The sequence below is a fragment of the Pelodiscus sinensis genome, chromosome 3, assembly GCF_052426305.1.
Source record: "Pelodiscus sinensis isolate ZL-2025 chromosome 3, ASM5242630v1, whole genome shotgun sequence".
Lineage (NCBI taxonomy): Eukaryota > Metazoa > Chordata > Testudines > Trionychidae > Pelodiscus > Pelodiscus sinensis.
In genome coordinates this window covers 114,650,777-114,676,542 of record NC_143054.1, presented here as the reverse complement: position 1 = coordinate 114,676,542, position 25,766 = coordinate 114,650,777, and the positions used below count along the sequence as shown (strand labels likewise).

At 38.8% G+C, this 25,766-nt stretch overlaps 1 protein-coding gene across 4 annotated transcripts in view; it reads left to right on the top strand.

The window, feature by feature from the left end:
• Positions 1-25,766, top strand: part of SERAC1 (serine active site containing 1) — a 41,945-nt gene that overhangs the window by 7,766 nt on the left and 8,413 nt on the right. For 2 of the 4 annotated variants that reach the window (XM_075924525.2, XM_075924527.2), the window contains 11 exons: positions 2,766-2,857; positions 4,392-4,428; positions 4,894-5,030; positions 6,481-6,570; positions 8,521-8,649; positions 10,950-11,071; positions 13,465-13,593; positions 15,035-15,148; positions 18,180-18,342; positions 21,991-22,141; positions 24,332-24,473. In XM_075924525.2, the coding sequence (XP_075780640.2) occupies positions 2,767-2,857; positions 4,392-4,428; positions 4,894-5,030; positions 6,481-6,570; positions 8,521-8,649; positions 10,950-11,071; positions 13,465-13,593; positions 15,035-15,148; positions 18,180-18,342; positions 21,991-22,141; positions 24,332-24,473 (1,305 nt within the window). In that variant the 5' untranslated portion in view covers position 2,766. The remainder of the gene's footprint in view (positions 1-2,765; positions 2,858-4,391; positions 4,429-4,893; positions 5,031-6,480; positions 6,571-8,520; positions 8,650-10,949; positions 11,072-13,464; positions 13,594-15,034; positions 15,149-18,179; positions 18,343-21,990; positions 22,142-24,331; positions 24,474-25,766) is intronic. The other 2 variants (XM_075924528.2, XM_075924529.2) reach the window with 1 other exon arrangement.

Sequence of the window (25,766 nt, the reverse complement as noted above, 5' to 3'; positions counted from 1 at the left end):
TCCAGCTATGTAGACTCTCTTCTCAAACCCTACGTAACCAACACTCCCAACTATCTCTGAGACACTACTGACTTGCTAAGGAAACTACAAAACATTGATAACCTCCCCAATAACACCATCCTTGCCACCATGGATGTAGAAGCTCTATACACCAACATCCCACATGAAGACGATTACAAGCAATTAAAAACACTATCCCAGAGGACACCACTGCCAACCTGATAGACCTATGTAACTTTGTTCTCACCCACAATTATTTCCAGTTGGAGAACAACTTATACCTCCAGATCAGCAGCACAGCCATGGGTACACGCATGGCCCCACAATATGCTAATATCTTTATGGCTGACCTAGAACAATGTTTCCTCAACTCCCGTCCCCTTTTACAACCTTCTCTACTTACGGTACATCGATGACATCTTTATGATCTGGATGCATGGCCAAGAAACACTGCAGACATTCCACAGAGATTTCAACAACCTACACCCCACCATCAACCTCAGCCTGGACCATTCTACACGAGAGATCATTTCCTGGACACCACAGTACAAATCAACAATGGAAAATTAGACACCACTCTCTACAGAAAACCCACTGACTCACACAGTTACCTACATGCTTCCAGCTCCCATCCAGAACACACCATATGATCCATCATCTATAGCCAACCCCTTCAATACAACCGCATCTGCTCTAATCCCACTGACAGAGACCAGAAACTTCAGGATCTCTACCAAGCATTTATAAACCTCAACTACCCACCTGGAGAAATAAAAAAGCAAATTGAAAGAGCCAGACGAATACCTAGAAACCATCTACTTCAAGACAGACCCAAGAAAACCAACAATAGAACACCACTTGTCATCACCTACAGCCCCCAACTTAAACCCATCCAACACATTATCAATAAACTACAATCTATACTGGAACAGGATACTAAACTCCGAGAGGCTCTGGGAGACAGACCCATAGTCTCCTATAGACAACCACCTCACCTCAAGATGATTCTTACCAACAACCACAGGACATACCCCACTAACACCAACCCTGGAACTTTCCCTTGCAACAAGCCCTGTTGCCAGCTTTGTCCACATATTCACTCTGCTGATACCATTATTGGACCTAACCAAGTGAGTTATAAGATCAAGAACACATATTCCTGCTCATCCAGAAATATAATTTATCCTATCATGTGCCGGCAATGTCCATCTGCTATGTACATTGGACAAACGTCTCAGACACTTCACCAAAGAATCAATGCCCACAAAACAGATATTAGACAGGATCAGAAAGAAAAAACAGTTTCTTGCCATTTCAACCAGAAAGGGCTTTGTCTCAACAACCTGATTACCTGCATCCTGCTTCAAAGACCTTTTAACACCAGACTTGAAAGAGAATCCTCTGAACTGTCATTCATGCTAAAATTTGACACCTTACACCTAGGTCTTAACAAGGACCCTAATTACCTTACCCATTACAAAGATAGCTTCCCCAATTATCACCTCTAATATCATTAGCTCACAGACATTTACCTCCCCCCCATCCCCCTTCTGTTCTGAAATTTGATTTGTCCTTTTCATATGTGTTCATTTTTTTTAATTGTATCCTTTGGTATATATGGTCGTGCCAATTTTCTTCCACAATTTGATCTGCGGAAGTAGGTCTGGCCCACGAAAGCTCATCACCTAATAAACCATCTTGTTAGTCTTTAAAGTGCTACATAGTCCTGTTTTTTGTTTCATTCAGAAAGCTGTTAGCACCTTCAGTGATAAAGGGTCCACCATCCCATATCTTGATTATGTCCATTAGTAATTGAATTGAATTTGCATATGTATTGTAATTCCAAGCTTTCCCTGTGTATGTGGCTTGAGGAGCTGGCCTCATAGTACAGCCACTCCCCGAGTTACGAACAAGTTACGGACCAACAGTTGGTCTAACTCAAAGTGTTCATAACTCACATCCCATAGAGTTACATGGCTTCCCCAATTATCACCTCTAATATCATTAGCTCACAGACATTTACCTTTCCCCCCTCCCCCCATCTCCCTTCTGTTCTGAAATGTGATTTGTCCTTTTCATATGTGTTCATTTTTTTAATTGTATCCTTTGGTATATATGGTTGTGACAATTTTCTTCCACTATTTGATCTGAGGAAGTGGGTCTTGTTAGTCCTGTATTTTGTTTCAGACTCTCTATTCAGATTCATGATTACCATGAACAGTGTGACCTCTGCGTGAAAACTCTAATCTTAATCATAACTCTTTTAACAGGAAGATTTCTAACAGTTTCTGTGAAATATACATTTCAGAGCCGTAAATGTTTATTTGTTGTTGAAAGTCCCTTCTAGCAAATGGTAGTATAGATCAATTTTCTAAAATAAAATCAATTCTAACTATAAAGAACAATGAGATTACTACATATTGATGGTCCAAAAGCATGTATGATCCAGCAAAATATCTTTATGGAGCTGTAGAAACATGTGGTACATAATGAATAGTTCCTAAGATGCAGCAATGGAGACTTACTAGAGAAGAGAGGTAGTTTGAAAAATATGCCCAGTAAAATCAAGTACTGTACAACACATAGTTTTACAAAGAACTATGTTTAACTTTTGTTGTTGAAAGGCAAGCTACCAAATGGATTTTTTAGGTTCTACCTGTCTGTCACTTTAATAATTTTCTGATTTTGAAGGGGAAAAGACAGAAATTTGTTGCACTTTTTTAATTTCATAGACAAAATAAATAATTTTGTTTGCACACCTACAGAATGTCGTTGGCTTCTTATTGTGTGTTTTGCTGCAGAAGAATAGGAACTGCTGGTCCAACCACAAAAAGTGATCTATGGTGGAAAGATATCAGTAAGTGCAATTCTATAAATATTAACCTGATGAGCTCATAAAAATGATTGTGTAGCCACAATAAGCTATATATTTAAATTATGTATTGAAGACGTCAGCATGCCACTTGTGCTTTCAAAATACTTTGAGATGATGAGTTCATGTTTTCAGCCTCTCTCCTATAACGTCAGCATATTGCCATCACTGACTTTGTCAGAGCTGTCATTTCAATAATCATCATTATGTTAACACTTAATTTATATGAATGGAATAGCTAGACAGATAGCCCTGCACTAGTTAATAATTTGTTCATATGACAAACAATTAGCTTCACAACCAGAGAAGGTACAAACTTAATTTATTTGGGGGAAAGAAGATTTTTAGAGCAAAAGTCTCCAAAAATTACCATCTCATTAAGCTTCCATAAATGGACCTAATTTAATGTCTGTTTTTTCACCTTTAGGATCATAGGAATAAACTTATCCTGGGATTCTTAAAGCAAGGGCACCATATGAGCAAACTAAGCTCCTGTTTCTTTTCATGCCTCCCTGCGGTAGGCCTACCAGCCTTCCTTCTTGTCCTCTACCTTTCTTTTCCTTTCCTTTGATACAGTGAGAGCCATCTGGATTCTTAATCTCTCTACCCCAGCATCGAAGACTGGATACTTCCATGCTTGATGATAGCAGACCTTGTGTTTCAATCTTGTTTTACCTACCCTTTCAGTAACTTTTCCAGCAGGTAGCTGCTTCTTTTTTCATGTCAGAAATATTTGAGATGCTTGGTCCGTGCTACTTCTCTGCCAGGGCAGAACCTGATGGAGTGAGAGGTGGGGCAAGTCTCCAAAGGAAGTTTATTCCTGACAAAATGAGATATGTCCTGTTGGGGTTTGCTCCTCCCAGTAGTGATAGTTCCTTTGGAAATCAAAAGATAGGCTCATTGTGTCCAAGTATAAAATGCCTTAGGTCAGTGTCTCTAGAATTAAAGTGTAAAGCTCTGTAAGTGTCAAATACTATCAGCTGCATTTGACTAAATGACTATAAAGAAAACTTCTTAGAGAGGCCTTTGCAAGACTTGGCAGACAGGAGCATGCATATTTCTGACTTTACCTACACACATCAGAGAGCTCTCAATGAAATTATTTACTTAAAGGAGAGATCTTCATAGTTTGTGGCAACAGTTCAGTACTAGTGATACTGTTGATCACCTGCTGCTGAGCATATGAATATCACCAGCAAGAGGGAACACTACTGAAGAGAAGACAAATATTTTCAGTAATAAATGGTTTATTAGCTTATTTAGCTGAGAGAAGGATATTTTATAATTTAAAACTAGGGAGGAAGAATGTAGAAAATAGTATCTATCAATGTTTTTTCAACTACTGAAGAAATGGAGATGGAAACAGAAAAATGAGTATAAACAGCCTTCTGTATTCCTCTTTAAAATGATCATCTTTGATGTATAGTATCCAGAACTGAGCAAATGCCTTAACTTTTATCTAACATTTTGTATGTACAGTTTGTTCGACCTCAGGTGTGTTTGTTTTTTTTTGTTTAAGGAAAAATTTCAAAATTAGCTGGATCACTTGTTCTTGGGTAAGTTGTAATTAATAATTACCCACTGAATTTATCTCTTATATTTAAATCAGAAGTTATGTCACTTCCCCCTCTCCCTCCAAAAAAATGTTGCTAAGGGATCTTTAAACATGAAGTACCTTACATTTTAAATGAAAGCTAAACTTCTTTGCATGTTTTATGGTATTGCCCATTAAGATCTCTTCTCTTGTCCAGATTATTTGAGAAACTATACTGTACTGGCCTCTGGAACATGTCACATGCTTCATTATAAAGAAGATCAAATGTGTATATTGTATTTGATAAAATACATTCCCTATAGAACAAAAAATTATTTACCTTAAAAGAGTTTTCAACCTATATTTGGCTTCTTCATTGTTTGCATTAGTATAGTATTTCTAGATGATATGGTGGTTCCTTCTGGACTTAAACACTATGCTTATGAGTAATACAGTATTTATACTCCATTTTTTTTTCTTTTTGTAGAGGTTTTGTATTTATTACATATGAAATTTTGGCCCTGAAGAAATTATTGACACTCAATACTCAAGCTGTACAACAGGAGAAACTGAAGTCCTATATTTATATACATACAGTTTCTTTAGATCCCAGTGAATCCCATGGTAAGCTGTATAAAATTGTGTGTGGAGAGAACTGAGAAAGAAGCTCTGCAAACAATGTGCGAGACACTGAGATGGTAAAAGAGAACTAAAAATAAATTGCTCCCTTAACGAACATAGTGTGAGGTTTTTAGTTGTGCCACTACGAAGCATAGCACAGAACTCAGAACCTAGTGTGGGAGAGTATTAAGGTTACATCAAGCCACCCTTGCATACTCCTGATTCTAGATTGCTACAGGGTCCACATGTACTGTATAGCTGATAGTCACTTAAACTTATATTATTTCATGGATTAATGAGAGCTGCCGTTGTATCGTTCTTATTAGGAAGTGGAATTGTAGTTGTTTCTTTTCTTGTGTAACCACAGTGTTAGAGTACAGATCTAATCCTGCAACAAAAATATTTTTATGTTTTTGTCATACCTTATCCATATTATTCGGCCTCAGACTTTATGTGGCTTAGAATATTATTGTTATCTCATAAATAAAAAGCACTCAAGTTATTTTAATACTCGAATAGAAAATATTTTACATGAGCTTTTTAATCTACTCGATTGTAATTTGTAAAATAAAAATAAAAAAAGTTTAATTACAAAATCCTGAAACCCTGTAATCCTTTCAGTGAAACATCTTTGTAACTGCTAAGATGTAGGATTCCTGAGACCATCTTTATCAGAACTTAACAGACTATTTTAAATCAACAACATTTTAGATTGGTAATGCTATGCCTCTTCCTGTACATGTTGTTTTTATTCTTTTACATATTAAATGGTGAACATAAGTAGTGCCATTATAGATGCAGGATTGACTTTCTTAATGTCAGTCCATAGAAATGCTGCATAACAGACTTGGAAGAATTTCCTTTTTCTATTAATTCTCAAAATAATATGGAACTACCATATTAAAATAAATATAAAACTAAATAATTTAGTTACAGCAGCATTGAAATGTGGGCAGATCTTGGTTAGAAGGTGGCAATAAACAATACAAATCATGCAACATTGCCAGTGAGCATGTAGAGATGCTTTGATAACACATCCCTACTTTTGTGAAATGTGCTGGAAAGTCTGAAAGATCCCCAACACAATAAAATGCCAACTGTGCAAGGATAAAGGTTAAGTTTAATTGTGCTATAACTTGAATTTATAGTTTTGTGGAAACTGGTTATTTCAAATCTGATTCTCAGGTCTTAAGTCTCTCCTTCAGTTTAAAGAGGGAAAAAAAGTTATCACCTTTTGCCCAATTTACATGTGTATTAATTTTCCTTTTGATGTTAGCAAGAGGCACACCTATGTAAAGAGAATAACCTTAAATTAAAAAAATAGAAATGTGCAATATTCTCAATTAGTAACTGTTTGAGTAATTTTTAATAAACTTTTACGATTATTGTTTCCTAGACATAAAACTATAACAATTCCCTTATCAACGTGAATAAGCCTATATCATTTTCACAGGGTTCACACACAAGGCAAGGAAAGAACTTCATAAAGCAGTGAGGAAAATACTAGAAACTGAAGCTAAAATTCTCCGGAGACCTTTTGATGGTAGGTATTAAGAGTGGAAATGTTGGCTTTTCTGTGATTAATATTCATGTTTAGAAAAGTACAAATCTATTAATCTTAGAAAAAAAGACACATTTTCCTTATGTATCTGATATTATTTGGTAGTATTTCACGCCACTTTTACAAACAGTTTGTTTTGTATGCTTTATATTTTGATTGCAAATATTAGACACATGTTAGGACAGAATTCGACATCTTTTTTCAGAAGAGATTTGAAGCATAAACTTTTGGGATGCCAAAAGCATTGTTCGGTGAAGAAGTCCTGGGAGATTTTTCATTTTAGGGACTAGGTGTGAGTATGTGACACTCTTCAGCAGGATTTTTGTTATTATCTATTGAAAGGAATGCAACCTCTTTGTAATAGTAATGTTCATGATAGAGCACAGGATTTGGTGTCAGGACGTAAAGATTCAGTTCCTGATTCAGCCATCAGCTTGATGTGACATGTTGGGCAAATAATTTTATGTCTGCTCTCTTTTATCCATCTATTAAATGGGTATAATTATAATATGCACCTCACAGAGGTGTTGTGAGAGTAATTCAATACATTAAGGCCCAGATCCTGAGAGCTGCTAATCACCTCCAACTCTTGCTGAAGCCAATGGCAGTTATGGCTGGTAAGCATTATGCAGAATCAGTTCTTAAATATAACTAGAGTAAAAGCACTGTTATCCAATACTCAGTGAACCAGAAAGCTCAATTAACTGACATTTCTGATATCTCCCAAAACAAATCTTCAATCTAGTAACCAGGACTAGTGTGCTGCCCAGCACGTTATGCAGTTGCACATTCTGCACTCTGCTATGCCAAAGAGGCAGAAGACAAGCAAGGAAACAGAAATCAGGCATTTATTAAAAAAAGCAGCTTCCAGAGTGTGTCATAGTCATTACAGCTTCAGCCTCCTACACCTTCTACATCTACAATGATAATTGACATTGATAAGGATGACCCTGAGACATTGCAAGATCTTGAAGTGCCTTCTGAATCAAAGAAAGATTGAATTATGTTCAGTATAGTTTTATTGTTAAGTGTATTATGTTAAGTGATCTGGGTGTACACCATGCATTGCCCATAGTGATATATAGTGACAGAAGATAACTACAGTACTGTATAGAAAGCTTTTCTTGGAACTGGTTAAAAGACAGGAAACAAAGGGTAGGAATAAATGGTAAATTTTCAGATTGGAGAGGGGTAACTAGTGGTGTCCCCCAAGGGTCAGTCCTGGGACCAATCCTTTTCAACATATTCATAATGATCTGGAGAAAGGGGTAAGCAGTGAGGTAGTAAAGTTGGCAGATGATACCAAACTGTTTAGGATAGTCAAGACAAAAATTATTGCCCACCTCTGACATAGGTGAATACAAGTAACTAACCACTCTGCAGTGCAGTGCTGCTACTGGATTGGTGATACCTCTATGCTATTTTATACTTCATTCATTTTATTATATTGTATTTTTTTGAAAATTGGTTTTCCATTGGTAAAATATAATTCTTAGTTAACTAGAATATTTGATTAACCAGCAACTTATTTCCCCTCCCAGCCCCCATTCCTCCAACAGGCCACAAAACAGAGCTTTTATTGAAAAGCATTTTGAGATTCTCAATTTAGAGATTCTATAGAAGTATAAAATATAAAAAGATTAGTTGAAATCCTGCCCCTATTAAATTCAATTAAATAATTCCCACTGATTTCAGTAGGACCAAGAATTTGACCAGGGTCTTCTGAGGATTACATTGATTAATTTATACTAGTTTGTTACCAATTTTTTTATTTTGTAGCAGTTACTAAATGATTGCTTCATAAACGGTTAAGAAATATTAATAAACCTGAGAATAATATTTTGGCTGGTAAATAAAAAGGTGACTATAAAAGAAAAGTGGTTACTAATTTTAACATTATATTTGTGTTTTTTTATATATGTATATAAAAAGAACATATCAGTGCATTTGCAGAAGATCATGACCGTGCCTTATGGGTTCTCTTGAAGAGAAGTCAATCAGAAGACAGAATTATTCGACTGCAGGCAGTGCAGCAACTGGCAGAGAACAGTCACTGGCATGGTAACAAACGCTGTGACAACCTAACCAATCTTAGAAACATGATAACATTTCATGCAGCTGCTGTGTGTTCATTGGCAAATGCTAACATGAAAAGGGGCTGGTAGCCAAAAGAGATGGCAGATATTCTTTTTGAAAATGTTTTTCAATTTTTTAAATTTAAATTTTGATTGATGACTGATTAAAAGCATTCATATACACAAAACAGAGCATGTGTAGCTGCAGTTTTGGCTCTCTCATACAGCCCCACCATTGTCCCTCATCCTAAATTTCATCTGGACAAGAGGGTAGTTTAACGTCTGTATCTTTCAATTCTTTGATCTTTGTGATGGGATTACAAGAAGACCATCTATTGTGGTGGTGGCTTTGTAGTGTCCATTGTCTACTATAGATAGGATGGAGGCTATCAACACAATTCATTAAAACCACTTTTGTTAGCTATTGGATAGTAATAACCACTTTGGGATAGATTTCATGTGGTAAGCTGGAGGTAAAAGATTTTTCTATTATCATCCTGAAATATTTATTCTAAAGTATTTTTAGTATCTGTGTGAGCTCAGAGAGAAGTAGAAAACTCACCCACACTTAATTAAGATAACTTTTCTTTAAGGCTAATTTAGTGTCGTAAGTTGCAGCTTCTAGCTCTTTATTCTAAATGCTGACATCCTTTTATGTTTAAGGAGGTTTTGCTTCGTGTGTTTACCCTTTTCAAAATAAAAACTCAGTTTTGTGATTTAGATTTTCTTTTAACTATGTTATACTTAGAAAATACTAGGGTTCCTGTCTCTATTTTTTCAGAGTTCAATGTCTGACAAATATGGTAGACTTGCTTGGAAGATATCAGGGCATTTTTTTGCCATCATAATAATGCTAAAACATATGCTTCTATCTTTCAATTCTGCACTGCAAAATCTTTTCTTAGTGGCAGAATTTTGGGAGTGCTGACTTTTTTTAGTACACTTTCTGCCTATGGAAGCTAATCCTGTACATCCAAACATCTTGGCGTCTAGCAAGAGAGGTGTCATACCACATCAGCTGCATGTACAGCATGGATAGTCCTCTTGATAAATTGTGCTTTCTGATTTTTTGCTGTGGAGCTAGACAACTTACCAGTAAGTGCTTTGAACATATATAGTGATTATATAATGTTAAATACTCTGAAAAATTGGATCCTAGGTGTTTCATATTTGGCATCTAAAATTAATGGATATTTTTTATCTTAATCTCGCTGTGCCTCATCTTTCCATCTCTAAATTGGAGGTAATACTCTCATGCCTCCCAGGAGAATTTGATGATAGATTAATGTTTGTGAAATACTTAAATGGTATAGTGAGGAGTGTCAGAGAAAACTTCATAAAGAAATTGGGCCACACATTGAATAATGAAGATAAAACAAAATATTAAGTAGATGTTCATTAAATGAACACTGTGTGCTGAATGAGGCAGGGATCCCATGGGAAAAAAAGGTAAGTGTAATGTAATTAAAAATAGTACCATAATGCATGCACATTCTGAAGGTTGCATAGATGGTCTTAATTCTGCCATTTCCTAACTTATGCTTGACTTTATCACCTTAAAGTTCATTAAATGTATGTTTTGTGAGTAAGTCTTTGCACTAGCCAGGTCCATGATGCTATATTTTTAAATATATTAGATGTAGCATAGCACTATTTTCAAATCTTTCAGATTACAACCTATCCTTCACAGTTTTTGTCTGAATGAAGACCTTAGGCCTGAGTGCAAACATAGCCTTGGTTTGTGATTTTTGTTTTCTTTTCAAAACACTAACTCTAAATACTTGCTATTACATATAATTGGTTAGTGTCTGAAGTTTGTTTTATTAAAGTGTGTCACTTTGGCCTAAAATGATTATCACCCTGCATTTAAAATTTACTTTAATTTAGTGTTGATCTGACAACCAATTTATTTTTCCACTTTAGATTTTACGGCAACAGAATCATGGAAAATTTGGGTCTTAGTTACAAGGATTGAAGTAATAGGGTATGTCTAGACGACATTTTTTTTCAAAAGGAGATATGCAAATTCGGTGCTAATTTGCATATGTTCTTCCGATCGATTTTCGAAAGTGAAAGTAGTCTGGACACCTTTTTTTGGGAAAAAACCCTTTTTCAAAAAACTGCACAAATTTGCATATCTCCTTTCGAAAAACCCCCATAGTCTAGACGTACCCTTATTGTTCTATTTGTATGCATACTTATAAAGTACTATGGAAATCACAACTAAAATTAATTGAAATATTCAAGACTCGTTTTGGCTGTAACATCAAAGTTCTCTTACTACAGATTATCAATATAGGACCTTTGCCCAAGCTTGTGATCAGAGGACTGCGATTGGTTTGGCTCGGTCCAACAATATTGATCTTCGTTTTTTTCTGCCACCGCCTCCCTTACCAAAACTAAAAGACGTAAGTAAATGAAAATGTGAGTATTAGTCGAATCTTGTCAGTGTTGTCATTGAATACAGGCACTAACATGGAATTCTTTTAAAAAGTAACCACTGGATAGTAAAAAGATAAATTTTTGAGTCTTGACGTAGAAAAAGAAAACAACAATGAGGTGATGTAATAAAAGGTATTGCCTTTCAAATTGTATGATATAGAACCTAAAATGCTGCTTCTCTATTTCTGGCATCTTCATCTAGTCACTTTTGATGACAGAAAAAAATCACAGCAATGTTTTGAGGTCAGATGTACTAACTCATATTCCTAATTACAGCCTATAATTATCACCACACTGCCAACTTCCACTCTTAGCACTTGTAGTATAATCCAATTCAGGGCTTGTCTACACTTACAGTGCTGCAGCCGCATTCCTGTTATGCTTAGTGAAGATGCTATCTCCACTGAAGGGAGACCTTCACCTGTCTACATAGGTACTTATATTTCCCCACGAGGAGGTAACTGTGTCGACAGAGATGCCCTCCTGTTGACATAATGCTGTCTACACTGGGAGTTAGGTCAGTATAACGTCTTCTGCATCCCAGAGTGACATAGTTAATATTAGCACAAGTATGTAGTGTGGACAGGGCTACATTCTACACTAGAACCTTCATTAAGTTGGAATTTTGATTGATGAAATGCATTATCAGGGAAATAATGAGTTAAGCAAACATTTCACATCCAGAACAATCTCAGGTCACTTCCCAAACTACAAAGATGTTGCAGGTCCTCGGGACACTTTAGATGCAGTTTTACCATCTGTCCCTTTCCTGCTGCTTCTGCCAATAATCAGCTTTCTGCTTGAATTTGTTAATCATCTGGGCATGCTGTAGAACACTTCTTCCTTACAGGCATTTGGTTAGGGCTGAACTCAGGGCTGATAGGGTTTGGTTTTATTTTATCCTTCTGTTAAGTGGTTGATATTTATTTGTGTGTCAAGGTAGGCTGAACAGTTCTTGTATATCATATTGTGTATTCAGTATATGGATCGGGCACCCAGGGCTAGGCATTTGGAGAGAACTTTAATAAATTTAATACAATGAATCCTTATCATGGGCAAAATATCCATTCTAAGCCTCAAGAATTGCAAAATTAGATATGGCATGTAGCAGTGATGTTCAGTAGCTTTGCACTGTCAGGTTTATCACCCTTGAACTCAGGGATTCTGGAACAATTTTTATAGTGGAGGTACTGAGAGCTGTTGAACCAAACTGGAAATCCTGTATATAATGGAAACCACTGAAAACCAGGGCCACCTCTTCCCCTTAATCCCCTGCATACCTAGTTCCAGCACTTATGCTTAGACTGGGAAATGACCAGCATGACTAAAAACTGATATTTTTTTTTAGAATTAAAAAACCCCCCGATTCTTAATTAAATCAGATTTTTAAAATTAAATACAATTTCATTTAAAAAATAAATTCATTTAAAATTAAACTTTGAAATTGGCAATCTGTTTGAGGCCTAAACTTCCTATAATCTGTTAAAATAATTTAAAGCAGTATATGTTTGCTGCCAAGTTTAAAAAGAAGCCAGACTATTGAAATGAGTCCTGGTTAAGCACTTGGAACTGGAGTTTGTTGAGGTGGTAAAACTATCTTTAGATAGCAATAGCTTCTTGTGCATGTATAGAAAGAATATTTTCTTAGTTACAGTTTATTCAGCTACAGGCAGTCCCCAGGTTAAGTACAAGATAGGGACTGTAGGTTTGTTCTTAAGTTGAATCTGTATGTAAGTTGGAACTGGCGTCCAGATTCAGCCGCTGCTGAAACTGATCAGTTTCAACCGCGGCTGAATCTGGACGCCAGTTATGACTTACATACAGATTCAACTTAAGAACCCCAGGCATCCCCAAGTCAGCTGCTGCTGAAACTGATCAGCGACTGATTCCAGGAAGCCCGGGGCAGAGGCTTCCTGTAGTCAGCCACTGGTCAGTTTCAGCAGCGGCTGAATCAGGACGCCAGGGGCAGAGCAGCTGGGATGCTGCCGGGTTGGTCCAGTAGCGCCCAGAGCAGCGCTACGGGACCAACCAGCAGCGCCCCAGCTGCTGTACCACAGTCCGGAGCAAAGCCGCAGAGCACGGGGGCAGCGGGACAGCCCAGACGCGCTATGGCTGTCCTGCTGCCCTCGCGCTCCGCAGCTTTGCTCTGCTTTGCTCCCCGTCTCCCTTACCAATAATAATACATCTTCAGAGTGCATTACAAACATTAACTTAGGTTGCAGTACACTCAAACCAGACCTTTCAGTTTATAGCATTACTTCATATAACAATTTCTGTTGTTCCAAATCATTTTGCATTCACATAAAATCCTGCTCTGATCCTTTGGACAGTGTTAAGTGTTTGTGTTCATTTGTTATAGGACCATGCTATAGAAGATGAGCTCCGATTGTTATTGGTGTCATTACCTCAGACGGACCTTGAGCAATGTGTCCAGTACTTCACATCTCTTGCTTTAAGAGAAAGCAGTCAGACTCTAGCTGCAAAAAGGGTGAGTTCTTAATTTCAGGATAGAATTATACAGAATGTTCTCTCTTTTTAAAATATTTATTTAAGATCTAATATATTTATTTTATAATATTAGAGTGGATAAAGCTTTCCCTTTCCCCACCTCATACTGCTCCTGCTCCAGTAGGCCTGAGGACCGTGGCAACTTTGTGAGTTTTGCACAGATGAGGGAGAGCTTGTTCCTTCCTGTATTCCATTTTTGCCACTATATAGGTCTAACTGCAATCTGATCCTTGCTACTTATGCTTTCAGGCAGGCTGTTGTAAAAATGAGAAGCAGTGGGGCAGGAGTGGTATTGTATTAAGTCAAATGAAAAATCCAGTGTTTGCCCCTTTTTAATTTTTTTTCTGTAGTTAGTTCAGATTCTTGAGTCTGAACTTCCTAATCTACTTCTGTAATTAAAAGGGGTCAGCACAGTTAAAAGGACAATGTTCATCTCTGTCTGCCTCAAACATACAGAGTGTGTGTGTGTGTGTGTGTGTGTGTGTGTGTGTGTGTGTGTGTGTGTGTGTGTGTGTGTGTGTGTGTGTGTGTGTGTGTGTGTGTGTATTGGTCTGTCACACAGACACCTCTTGGAACTGTGCGGCCATAAATGCATCATCTGGAGGAGAGAGTGTTGCCCTCTAGCAAGGATAGTGCGGGTTCACAATCATGTTCAATTTTTGCAGGGCAGTATATGCAGCCACTGCTGAGTGTATCTATTTTGTTTCCTCACGTCTGCCTCAGTCTGTGCTGCCTTGTTGTAAGGCTACATTAACAATAATGTGTTAATCCTTGAAGGCAGAGCTGAGAGAGAGTTCATCATTTAGTAGTAAGACATTTCCTGGGAAATATTCCATCCTCTGACGCCACCACCTCAACCAACCTTCACAATCATCATTGCTGTGTACAGTTCTAGACAATTACTTACCTGCTCGTGAGATGTGTCACTTGCTCGTGAGATGTGTCCTGTACATTTACGTTCTATGACCCTGCCACATTCCTTGCTGCTTATGGCTTTAGATAGTGTTGAGACAAAATGGAAAAGGAGGCAGCAGACCTGCTGCTTTTATGCACTCAGTAGTGCATGAGAAAAGCCGGGGGCCTAGTGGTGCTTGTTTGCAAAAGTCTCTGGTTCCAGTGGATTGAGCACACAGACACCCCCAGTAGAATGTATATGTGTACAATGCATATTGCAGAACAACAATATAAGGTAAGTAGTGGCTTTATAGAAAAGCTACTGATCTATTGGGATGTTTTATTTTCTTTCCTTTCTGAAACATTCTAATATTTATAACATAGGGGTACTTCATCTAATACAAGAGCACTTAGCATAACAGCTTTACAGGCTGTTGTACACTTTGCTTTAAAAAAAACAAACTAGAACCATTTTTCTTATTTAGTCATTTCAGATTTGATTTAATTTGTATGGATTCTTATTCCAGGGGGGCTTGTGGTGTTTTGGAGGAAATGGGCTTCCTTACTGCGAGACTTTGAGCAAAGTCCCATCAGAGACAGTCGAACTCTTCTGTTTACAAGCATTAGTGCAACATTCCAAGGTAATCCATGTATACAGCTATATTACAACAGCCGTATCGATAAACTATCCTTTCTGGGCTTGCCTTTTGCATATGTGGTATGGGGAGAGGGACCTGCTTTCACAACCTTCCCAATATTATTTCCTGCTGAGCTGCTGTTCCTTGGATTGGAATCCATGTGCAAGTGGAGGTAAAGTGGGAGGTTTGTGGGGATTGTCCATAGGATTGATCATTGTCTCCTACTACTTTTAAAAATGGTGCGGCTCTGCAGTTTAAATATAGTGGGAGCCAGGAATGCTCTGTCTTGGCTTGTGCTACATCTGGGACCTACCCCCGCTGCATCTCTAGTTTAAATGTAGTAGGAGCCAGGCTGTCTATGCACTCGGCTCTTACTACATTTAAACTGGAGAGCACAGTGGGGAAAGCTCCTGGATTCAGTGCAAGCCTGGGACTGAGGAAACCTTCCCTTATTGACTAGTCATGCAGTCGATAAAAATTTTACACGATTGGTGGATTACCTGCTTCTTAACATCCTTAGTCCTAAGAGTAACTTGCTTTATTTACACATGCACACCAGTCCTGGAAGAGAGATGATTGTACAGGCAGTCCTTTCTTTCAGGAATCTAAGGGCTTATTTATTCAGCATAGCAGAGCATGCCCAAGGGGTATGATTTGTAAAGCACACTGACACTCAGTGTGTTCTGAAAGCTATCTAATTCTCATTAATGTAGCAAGATCTACACACGGCAATTAGAGCACTTTACAAATCACAGCTCTCTAGTGCATTTTATTGGTGCTGTGTAGATAATCCCTTAGTCTTAACACCAACATGGACTTTCTAGAGAGCATCTCTGTATTATAGAAGGGACTTGGAGAGGTCATCTAATCCAGACCCCTGCACTCCTAGCAGGACTAAATGTTATCTAGACTAATTCCTGACAGGTGTTTGTCTGACTGCTCTTTAAAATCTGCAGAGAGAGAGATTCCACAACTTCCCTAGTCATTTTATTCCAGGGCATAAATTAACTCTGATCAGTGACCAAGGCAGAGAGAAAACTCTTCTGCTGCTCACATTGCAGGTCTCTCTCTCCAAGGATCATTGCTGCTACAAAGAACGTTGTATAACAAAAACTTAACAGTACAGCATGTCTTCCCAACATTGAACATTTACTCGCACACTAAAAAAAAAAAAAAAAAAAAAATGGCGGGTGACAGTGTAGCAGCATCACTTGGTGACACTGACACACTTGTCCTAAAAATATTAACTGCACAAGAAAGACTGTAAGTAGAACTTAGAGGCCTGAAAATCAGAAGCTAAGTGACTTACGTCGGATCCGCACTTACGAACAGGGCTTTTCTCGCCCCAGAGCTCGCGGGCGGCGGGACTGCCCAGAATGCACAGGTCCCGCCACCGCGTTCTTCGGGGCGAGAAAAGCTGCTCCGGGTCTCCCTGGTGTGCAGGGAGACAGGAGCAAAGCCGCAGAGGCGGGGGACCCCGCCGCCTGTGTGGCTTTGCTCGGGTCTCCCTGCTGTGCTGGGGGGGACTCCCCCAGCACAGCAGGGAGACAGGAGCAAAGCCGCAGAGGCGGCGGGACCTCTGCGCTTCCGCGGCTTTGCTCGGGTCTCCCTGGTCTACTGAGGGGGAGGGGGCGCAGCTAGTGCTCCCCCCCCCTCCAGCAGACCAGGCTTTTGTTGTGGGACGCCTGGGGTACAGCAGCTGGGGTGCTGCCGGGTTGGTCCTGCGGGGACCTACCTGGCAGCGCCCCAGCTATTCTGTCCCAGGAGTCTAGATTCAGCCGCTGTTGAAACTGATCAGCGGCTGATTCCAGGAAGCCGGGGGCAGAGCAACTCTGCCTAGGGCTTCCTGTAGTCAGCCGCTGATCAGTTTCAGCAGCAGCTGAATCTGGAGCCAGTTCCGACTTACATACAAATTCAACTTAAGAACAAACCTATAGTCCCTATCTTGTACGTAACTTTGGGACTGCCTATATATTGACAAATATCCTCTAAACTAGATTTATGTTACGGAAGAACAAAGAGCACAGTACTCTGCCATAGCCTAGAATTCAGCACTATACTGGAAACTTTCATGTCTCTAGCATCTATTCAACAGCAATGGTCCAAAGTATGGCTCAGAAATATGTAGTCATTGCTTATATAGGTTTCTGTTACTGACAGAAGCACTGTTTAGAAGGTAAAAATGTTACCTTTTTGAAAGCAAAAGGACTTTAAGAGGGTTTTAGTGGATAGGTGTGCAGAATAAGTGGCCCCAGTTTACACAAGCGGACAGTTGTTATGAAAAATTGTCTTAGGCCACTTATTGCCTGATCTCGCCCTATGGGCTACAGGCAGTTCACCAGGGTTAAAACATTTGGCGGCCAGCCAAGAGCTATTTACCTGAGTGTCTGCAGATATGGCCTCTTGTAGCTCTTGCTTGCGGTTTGCCATTCTTGGCCAATGAGAGTTGCGGGAATTGGTGGCTTGGCCCGCACTGCTTCCTATGGATCCCATTGGCTGGGAACAGCAAACTGCAGCCAACAGAACCTGCAAGCAGCCATACCTGCGGATGCTCGGGTAAATAAAACATCTTGAGGCTGCCAGGAGCTAAATCTGGTAACTGTTTCTGCCCTGCAGGCTGCTTATTGTCCAACCCTGTCTTAGGATCTGATCCAGCTTTCTCAGGTCCCATTAACTTCAGCAGGAAAAAAGTGCAGGCACTCAGCACCTTTCTAATGTTGGACTTTCAAACTATAAATGACTGTGCAGTTCTCGTGATAAAATTTTTGACTCCCTTTCTATGTGGAATTCAATAAAAAGAATGAGAAGCATTCCATAGTCCTTATAATTTCTTAAATTGTTAAACTGAAAGACATAAGTATAACATAAAAATAAGTCCCAGATTAAGTACGAATTTGTGTGTATGATCTGGCTATAATACATAATAGTGTTAATGAAGACTGTATGTATTGAGAGCTTTTCAGGAAGCTTTTGCAGATTTGGACATTTGCATGATTTCCATTTAGTATGACTAAATTTGCTCTAAAAATGCTAGGTTTCTACTCATTGTGATATAATTGAAGCAAATGGAGGCCTGCCGCTACTACAGAGGATATACCAACTTCGTAAAGATTCTGCAAAAATACAAAGGAACATAATTCGCATAATTGGAAATATGGCTTTGGACGAACGTCTTCATTCATCCATAATACGTGCAGGTAAAAGAAATCAAACTTAAGCAACCTTGTTGCAATATTTATATTCTAAATTTTAAGTGCATTTATTGCTTCTGTAGAATACACGGGATCAATAATGCTAGAGGCAGAAGTCCTATTCATTTAGGGTGCATCTACTCAGCAGCATTATTTCGGAATGGCGGCTGTTATTCCAAAAAAACAATGCAAGTGTCTACACAGGAATTCAGTTATTTCTAAATCATTTTGAAATAATGGATGTCTTATTCCAACTTCTGTAAACCTCATTCCACAAAGACTACTGCCTATTCCGATATAGCTATTTTGAAATAGCAGTAGTGTCAACGCTCCACTGCTGCCATTTTGAAATAGCTCCTCCCCAGTGCCATTGAAACTAATTACTCCCCAGTGCCTCCTGGGGCTCTAAATCGAGGTAGCACGTCCACATTAGGGAAGCCTGCCTCGGATTAATTTTGAGGCTTCCCTGTAGTGTAGACATGCTATTTCGAAATAAGCTATTTCGGAGTATTTCTTCCGGAATAGCTTATTTCAAAATTAGCATGCAGTGTAGACATACCCTTACAGACCAAGGCAGCATGATCAGTGTTACTGCAAATTTCCCTCTGCTGTCCAACTAATCACGTGTCTTATCCCTGCAGTCAGAGTCATTAGAAACCACTGATGAAGGTTCAGAATTCAGCTGAACATCAGAATTGGGATGTTTATATGAATATCTTGAGGCTCCTCCTCATAAACTTTATCTATTCACTAGTTCCCAGATTTCCATACTGGCTGTGCTTTCCTCTTGTAAGGAGGCCAAGTGGATCTGTTACTCCACAGTTTGGAGTGAACAGAGCAGTTCATCAATTTCCTCATTTTAAAGTAGACCTAATAACTTCTACTTGATCTTGCTGCTCTTCCTGTGTGGGGGAGTGGATATCCTTAGCTCTGTGTTTTTTGACCCTTCAGAACGTTTCAGTTTAAGTAATATTTAACCAAACTATTTTAGCCTTTTTTTACTATTACAGTAAACTTCCGATAATACGGCACCTTTAGGACCCAGGGGGTGCCGGATTATCAGATATGCCGGACTATCAGAAGGGGGGGCTATGAGGAGTCTGGGGTGGGGGTGGGGGGGATGCCACACTAGAACCCTCATAGCTCCCCCTTCCGATAGTCCACCTCTGCCCCAGGCATCCCCGATTCAGCCACTGCTGGTCAGTTTCAGCAGCGGCTGAATTGGGGACTCCTGCGGCAGAGCAGCTGGGGTGCTGCCGGGTTGGTACCGCAGCCCTGAGGGGCGGCGCTACGGGACCAACCTGACAGCACCCCCGCTGCTCTGCTCCTGGCTTCCCCGATTCAGCTGCTGGTCAGTTTCAGCAGTGGCTGAATCGGGGAAGCCGGGCACAGAGCAGCTCCAATTGTTTGGCTGCCCCAAGCACTTCCGGGTTCCTGATGGTCCGGACCACTAAGAGTGCCGGAGCATTGGATGCCGGACTAACGGAGTTTTACTGTATATTATAGAGAAGCAGAAAAAGATCATTTGATAGTGTTTTCTTACGTAATTTCATGTTACAGAAACCTTTGAAATCTATCCTTTCAAAATTAATTTACATTGGTTTGTGTCTTTCATAATTTTCTTGTAATTTTTATTACATCTGAAAAGTATTGGTTTTCAAATAGATGACTTGTTTGAAGTTCATCCATTCTTTCTCCTTATTACTGCTGTGAATTACTAATCCTGAATCAGTGACATTTCAGTCATACTGATGGCAAGATGCTCTGATCATAGTCCCTGGGATCTGGACTTCACTGCAGAGTCCAGCAGAAGTTGAAACTAGATTTAGCAAAAGAAATGTCTGATTCAGTCTCCCATATCTTTAATTGTTGGGGGCAATTCAGAATTTTGCTGGTCAACTAAATTGCATTTGTCTCCTTTTTTCAGATTTACCACCATAAGACAGTTCTCTCTCTTCAAAGTGTTTCCAGATTTTGTCTATGTCTTTAAAGTAGTGGGACTCAAAAATTCCTCTAGCCAACAACATCAGGAGTCAGGGAGATTTTTAGGACTGATTTAACAAGCACAGTAATGATTTCTTGATTTGACCTGTCTCCATACCTTCTCAGATCTTACTTTGCTTCTCTTTCTGCTCTATTTTAGTTCTCCCCACTCCGGCTCCAAAGAGTCATATCTTAAAAAAGTCTCATGACACAAGCAGTCTTCTCTTTTCAGCTTTTGAATACACGTTTGTACACAAAACCTTGAGGGGAAGCAGTTAAAGAAACAAAATTGCTTAGAAATAAAACAACAACCTTCAGTCCTTTAAGTGTAAAACTATACTTCAGAATTTTTTTATTTGTTGAGTAGACTCCAGTATTCTCTCTCAAACCTGTGCGGAACTGGCTAATCTTAGATACCTTTCTCAGTTTCCCTTTTCCCACTTAAAACTTTTATTTAATTTCAGAAGTTTTTCATCAAATAAATGCTGGCTCCCTCTTTATTGTGCTCTATCATATTTAAGTTCTGTGCTTTAAATACTCAGTTGTTTTTATCTCTTTGCATTTTAATGTGTGTGGAGTTCTATATTTTTTTAAATTATGCTAGACACGTACAAAATAATTGCATGAGTTTTGTTTTAAATGCTTTAATAAAATATTACATGCAAAATCTTGCTCTTCACATTTCTCTGTGTTCAGGTTCACAGAGGTGTCCAATAATGATCAGTTGTATTTTAAGAAATAGCTGCCCATCTATTTTGTGAAAGCAGCTGAGACAGTTTTTTAATCATGTTGTACAGCACTTTGGGAAGAATGGGTTAATAAATATTGTTATTTTAGTAATAGTACTTTATTTTAATGAACATCTCATGGTTATGTTTAGGATCATAGAGACCAAATTATCTCTAATACTTAATTCTTCCATGCAAAGATTTTAAATATTGGGAATGGAAAATGACTGTGATCTCCTACCAAGCATCAGTTTCCCTTCCCCACCCCTATATAATTTCTGGCTGCTACACAATGATAGCTTTCCCTTCTTGTTATGGTCCATCTAGCCCTACCATCTTGCACTCTCTTCTTCCCTAATGGCTACTAGGAGAGGCTCTCTTTTTTCTACTTTTTCCTAGTTATTGTTGTATTCACTCTTTGTTTCCCTTCTTCTCCCTGCCTATCAGTCAGATATTGGAGGCCTCTTATTCTCTCCTGGCTATTCAGGGGGAGGGAGATTTTTTTCTTTGCCTCTCACATCTATACTATTTGAGGATTTACTCCCTTGCTCCTTTCCCCTGCCTCTTCCTTTTGGGTGGTGGGAGAAGTTGAAGGATATGCATTCTTTTCTTCTTCAGAGAGAGCATGAGCGCTCTTGCTGCATATCAAACTGATCACCAGTTGGAGTCAGGGAATAATTGCATACCGCATCAATGTGGAATGCTTTTGGCAGTGTTCATTGCATTACACAGGTACTACCAACCAGCACTGATTACCGTCTGAGGCAAGATATCTTGATGGAAATAGGGTTTGTTCTAGGATTGTAATTTTTATGCGCCTACAATTTTGGCAAACATTTTAAATTTAAAAAGTCAATGACATTTCTGCAGTCTTAGTTCAGATAAAAGTTTCTTGGTAATGAGCAGCCAGCGAGAAATGTGTTGTGTTTTATTTTTAAACTAGGTTGGGTTTCCATACTAGCTGAAGTAATGAAGTCTCCTCATGTCATTCAGTCTTCGCATGCATCCAGAGCCCTGGCTAATTTGGACAGGGAGACAGTACAGGAAAAATATCCAGATGGCGTATATGTTTTACATCCACAATACCGTAGCAGGTAAAGAGGAGAGGGGCCTGACTCTACCACGTGTTGCTTTATTATTCACTTGCAAAAAACTATGTGAAGGAGGCATTAAGGTTGCTGCTGCACAACAGTGTTGTCTGCTCTGCCCGTCCTTCTGGAATGTAGGACTTTATTACATTAAACTTAAATGTTAAGGCACTAAGAAGTACTCAATGAAAGGCTCTTCATAGCTCCTTTGAAAGAATGTGAGTCTAACAAGGAAAAAAAACCCACAAATCTACAAACATTTGGATATGCACGTTGAAGGTATTGCTCACATGCAATGCCAGCACCAAGTGGATAATTGTTCTCTTGAAAGCAAGGAACACTCGGCAGAAATACAGGGAACTAACTGTAGGAAATCCCCTAGAGCATTGCTAATACAACATTTAACTGTGGTTGTGCAGCTGGAAACGAGGAAAGGCAGGTCAGTGTGTCCAATGTGATATCTGCCAGTTATCAGCAACTTATCATATTAATTCCATTACACAGGTCATATAGAAAGTTTTTTTGAATTTTATGAATAGAAATCCCGATTTAGAATTGTAGTGGGCAAAGAGATTGGCATTTTTTATTACAGAGGATAAGGTACTATGATGTTCCCATTTCATATTACCCTCCTTATGGGGGCACAGTTAAGGTAGTGCTGTGTATGAAGCAACATTTTAAGGATGCACTTAATTTTTCAAAAGCTTCAGAGGGGTAGCTGAGTTAGTCTGTAACTGAAAAAACAACTAATAGACTGGCAGCATCTTAAAGATTAACAAAATCTTTATGTAGATGGTATCATGAGCTTTCGCGGGCACAACCCACTTCTTCAGATGACTGGAATATTAAAAGTCCAGATCCAAGAATAAATAAGGGAAGATGAGGGGGAAAAGAAAGGGCAAAAAGAAAAAAAAATAGTGAATTAGAGTGTTAAAGTTACAAGAGGCCGATAAGAACTTGAACAATTTTTTTTCCTTTTCCCTCCTTATTTCCCCTCTCCCCACCTCCTCCTTCCCTTATTTATTCTTGGATCTAGACTTTTAATACTCTAGTCATCTGAAGTGGGATATGCCCACGAAAGCTCATGATACCATCTACATGTTTTGTTAGTCTTTTAAGGTGCTAGACTATTCTTAATTTTTCAGTTGCTCTTGCAAAAATCTCAAGATTTTACTGTCCCCAAAGCATGACTGAAATACTTTTTGACCCACTTGGTGAGCAGATTCTTGTTGGTGTATAAATGAGACCTATACCCACTGTCACCTTGATAGTGGCAAAATCATTGCTTTAGTATAGTATCAGAGACATCTCTATCCTTCAGTATTTCAAGTAATTGTTCATGTTCATTCTAATCACGCATGTGCACATGCATGTGGACAGTATCCAGAAGATTTTTCCATAGCAATTAGCTAGGGTTGACCCTGGAGTGGCTGTGCTATGGCACCCAATATATGACCCGGCTGACCCGGCCCCTCCTGTCAGTGACAGTACCTGGAACTTCTCTGTGCTCATCTCTTTCCTCACAAGCAGATAAACATTCTCCTTCACTTTCATGCATAATTAGCTGTTAGTTCATAATTACAATAATTCTTAGTAGTATAAATTCGTTATGGGGATTTGCCTCACCCTGTCTCATTAAACCATTTCCCACGGCATGCCTCATTTAATATTCCTATATAGGTCTTGTAGGGTAAATGGTACTGCCATGGGGGTTTTGGTTTCACTCCTCTCCCCATCTCTTAGTAAATCACATAAATGTATTACTCGCTGTGTTCCAGCAGGCTGAACACTCCATGGGAACCTCACTTTTCCTTTGAATGCAGAAGAAAGGGAATGGTGTGGTTCAGTTTTCCAGACACTGTATAAGTTGAAGATGTATCTGTTTGTGTTCCATTAATGTGCCTCTAGCCTCTTAGAATACCTCAGATTTCAGCAGTCCTACTGCAGAAGGCTGGGATGCATTTAATGTTACATCATGTAATGGTATAGACCACTTGAACTCCCTGCCTTGTTCCTAGCCCACTGTATTCTGTGTGGCTAACCGTTTACAGTTTGTTCTGTATACCTCCTATGACATGTGATGACTACATTAACATACAGGGGGATATTTTGGGATGGTTCAGGATAAAATGGCTATTGTAAATTTTAATACATTAAAATATGTACCCTACTTTTTAAAACTCTTTCCAATATCAGTCAGCCTATTAAAGCCGACGTCCTTTTTATTCACGGTCTTTTGGGAGCAGCATTTAAAACCTGGAGACAGCAAGACATTATTCAACCTTTGGATGAACAGGTTTCTGAAGGAGAAGAGGTTTACAGTGAATGTTGGCCAAAGGTAGGGAGACAATAACTAATTATCATCAAATTATTGTTTCCTCCTCAATGAACACTGTAGAGAGGAAAACCGAAGCGATCTAGAGTCACACTATCTAGCTAATGCCCCTGGTTTTAATCTGAATTACTTTTAATCAGATTCCATAAGTAGCTTTTTCTTACTTGTAAATGCTTGCCAACAAGTTGCATTTTTTAACAGATAGTTCTTGGAGCGGGATTTCCCAGCTAATGTTAGTCCCTCTGATACTACTTTTATCAGAGAAAACAAGGGTAATATCTTCCATGCCTCTCTCTGTTATTCCTCAGTTTAGGCTAGCATTCAGTTAGCAAATAGATATTTGTTTGCGCTCCTTGCCTTTTCTACTGACTATTCAAAGACCAAAAATAGTCTATAAAATTTCAGGCTATAGGAGATGGGTTTTGGAGTTGTCTGCATAGCTGAGGCTAGCACCGTAAGGCATACTATGGCATCTGAGCCTGAACCATGTGTTATCGCATAGTGTAAATGTGCATATGGAAGCCCATGTGGCAGCTTGGCTTTGGGCAATCTCCTTAATCTGCATGACTGTTCCCAGCCTGTAAACCAGTAATTTTCTTGCTTCTCAGAGATGTTACAAGGGTTAATTGCTGGGCAGTATTTATCCCTGGTATTATTCTATTGAAATCAGCTTTGTAAAGCTCTGCTATTGTTTGTAAAGCACTTGGAAAATTAAAGAGGTTTAAAATTAAACTCAAAAGATGATTTCTTTAACTGCCAGTCCCACCAACATGACCTGAGACTAGTAAAATCATGTTGCTTCTTAAATCATTACCAATAGTAATTGTTTCTGCCATCAAAATGTAGTGGACCCTTTTGTCAATAATGCTTGTGTCAAAACAGAATTCAGCTCATTCTCCCATAGCTTTGGTAGTTATGTGATATGCTAACAGTGGAAAAAAACACATGTGCAGCAAATATTTTCAGACGGGTGTCATTTTTTACATTTTAGTCAGTTTTCTAATTATTAACTGCATTTTACAATGGAACGTCAGAGTTATGAATACCAGAGTTAGGAACACCTCCTAGTCGACATACACCTCATTTGGAATCAAAGTACACAAGTAAGCAGCTACAGAGAAAAAATACAAACACACACAAAGTACAGTACTGTGTTAACTAATTTTTAAAAGGGTAAATTCTTTTAAAAATTGACAAACTTTCTGGCTTTCTTTGATTAAATTAAGATAGTTAAAAGCAGTATTTTTTCTTCTGCATTGTAAAGTTTCAAAGCTGTATTAACTCATTGTCCAATTA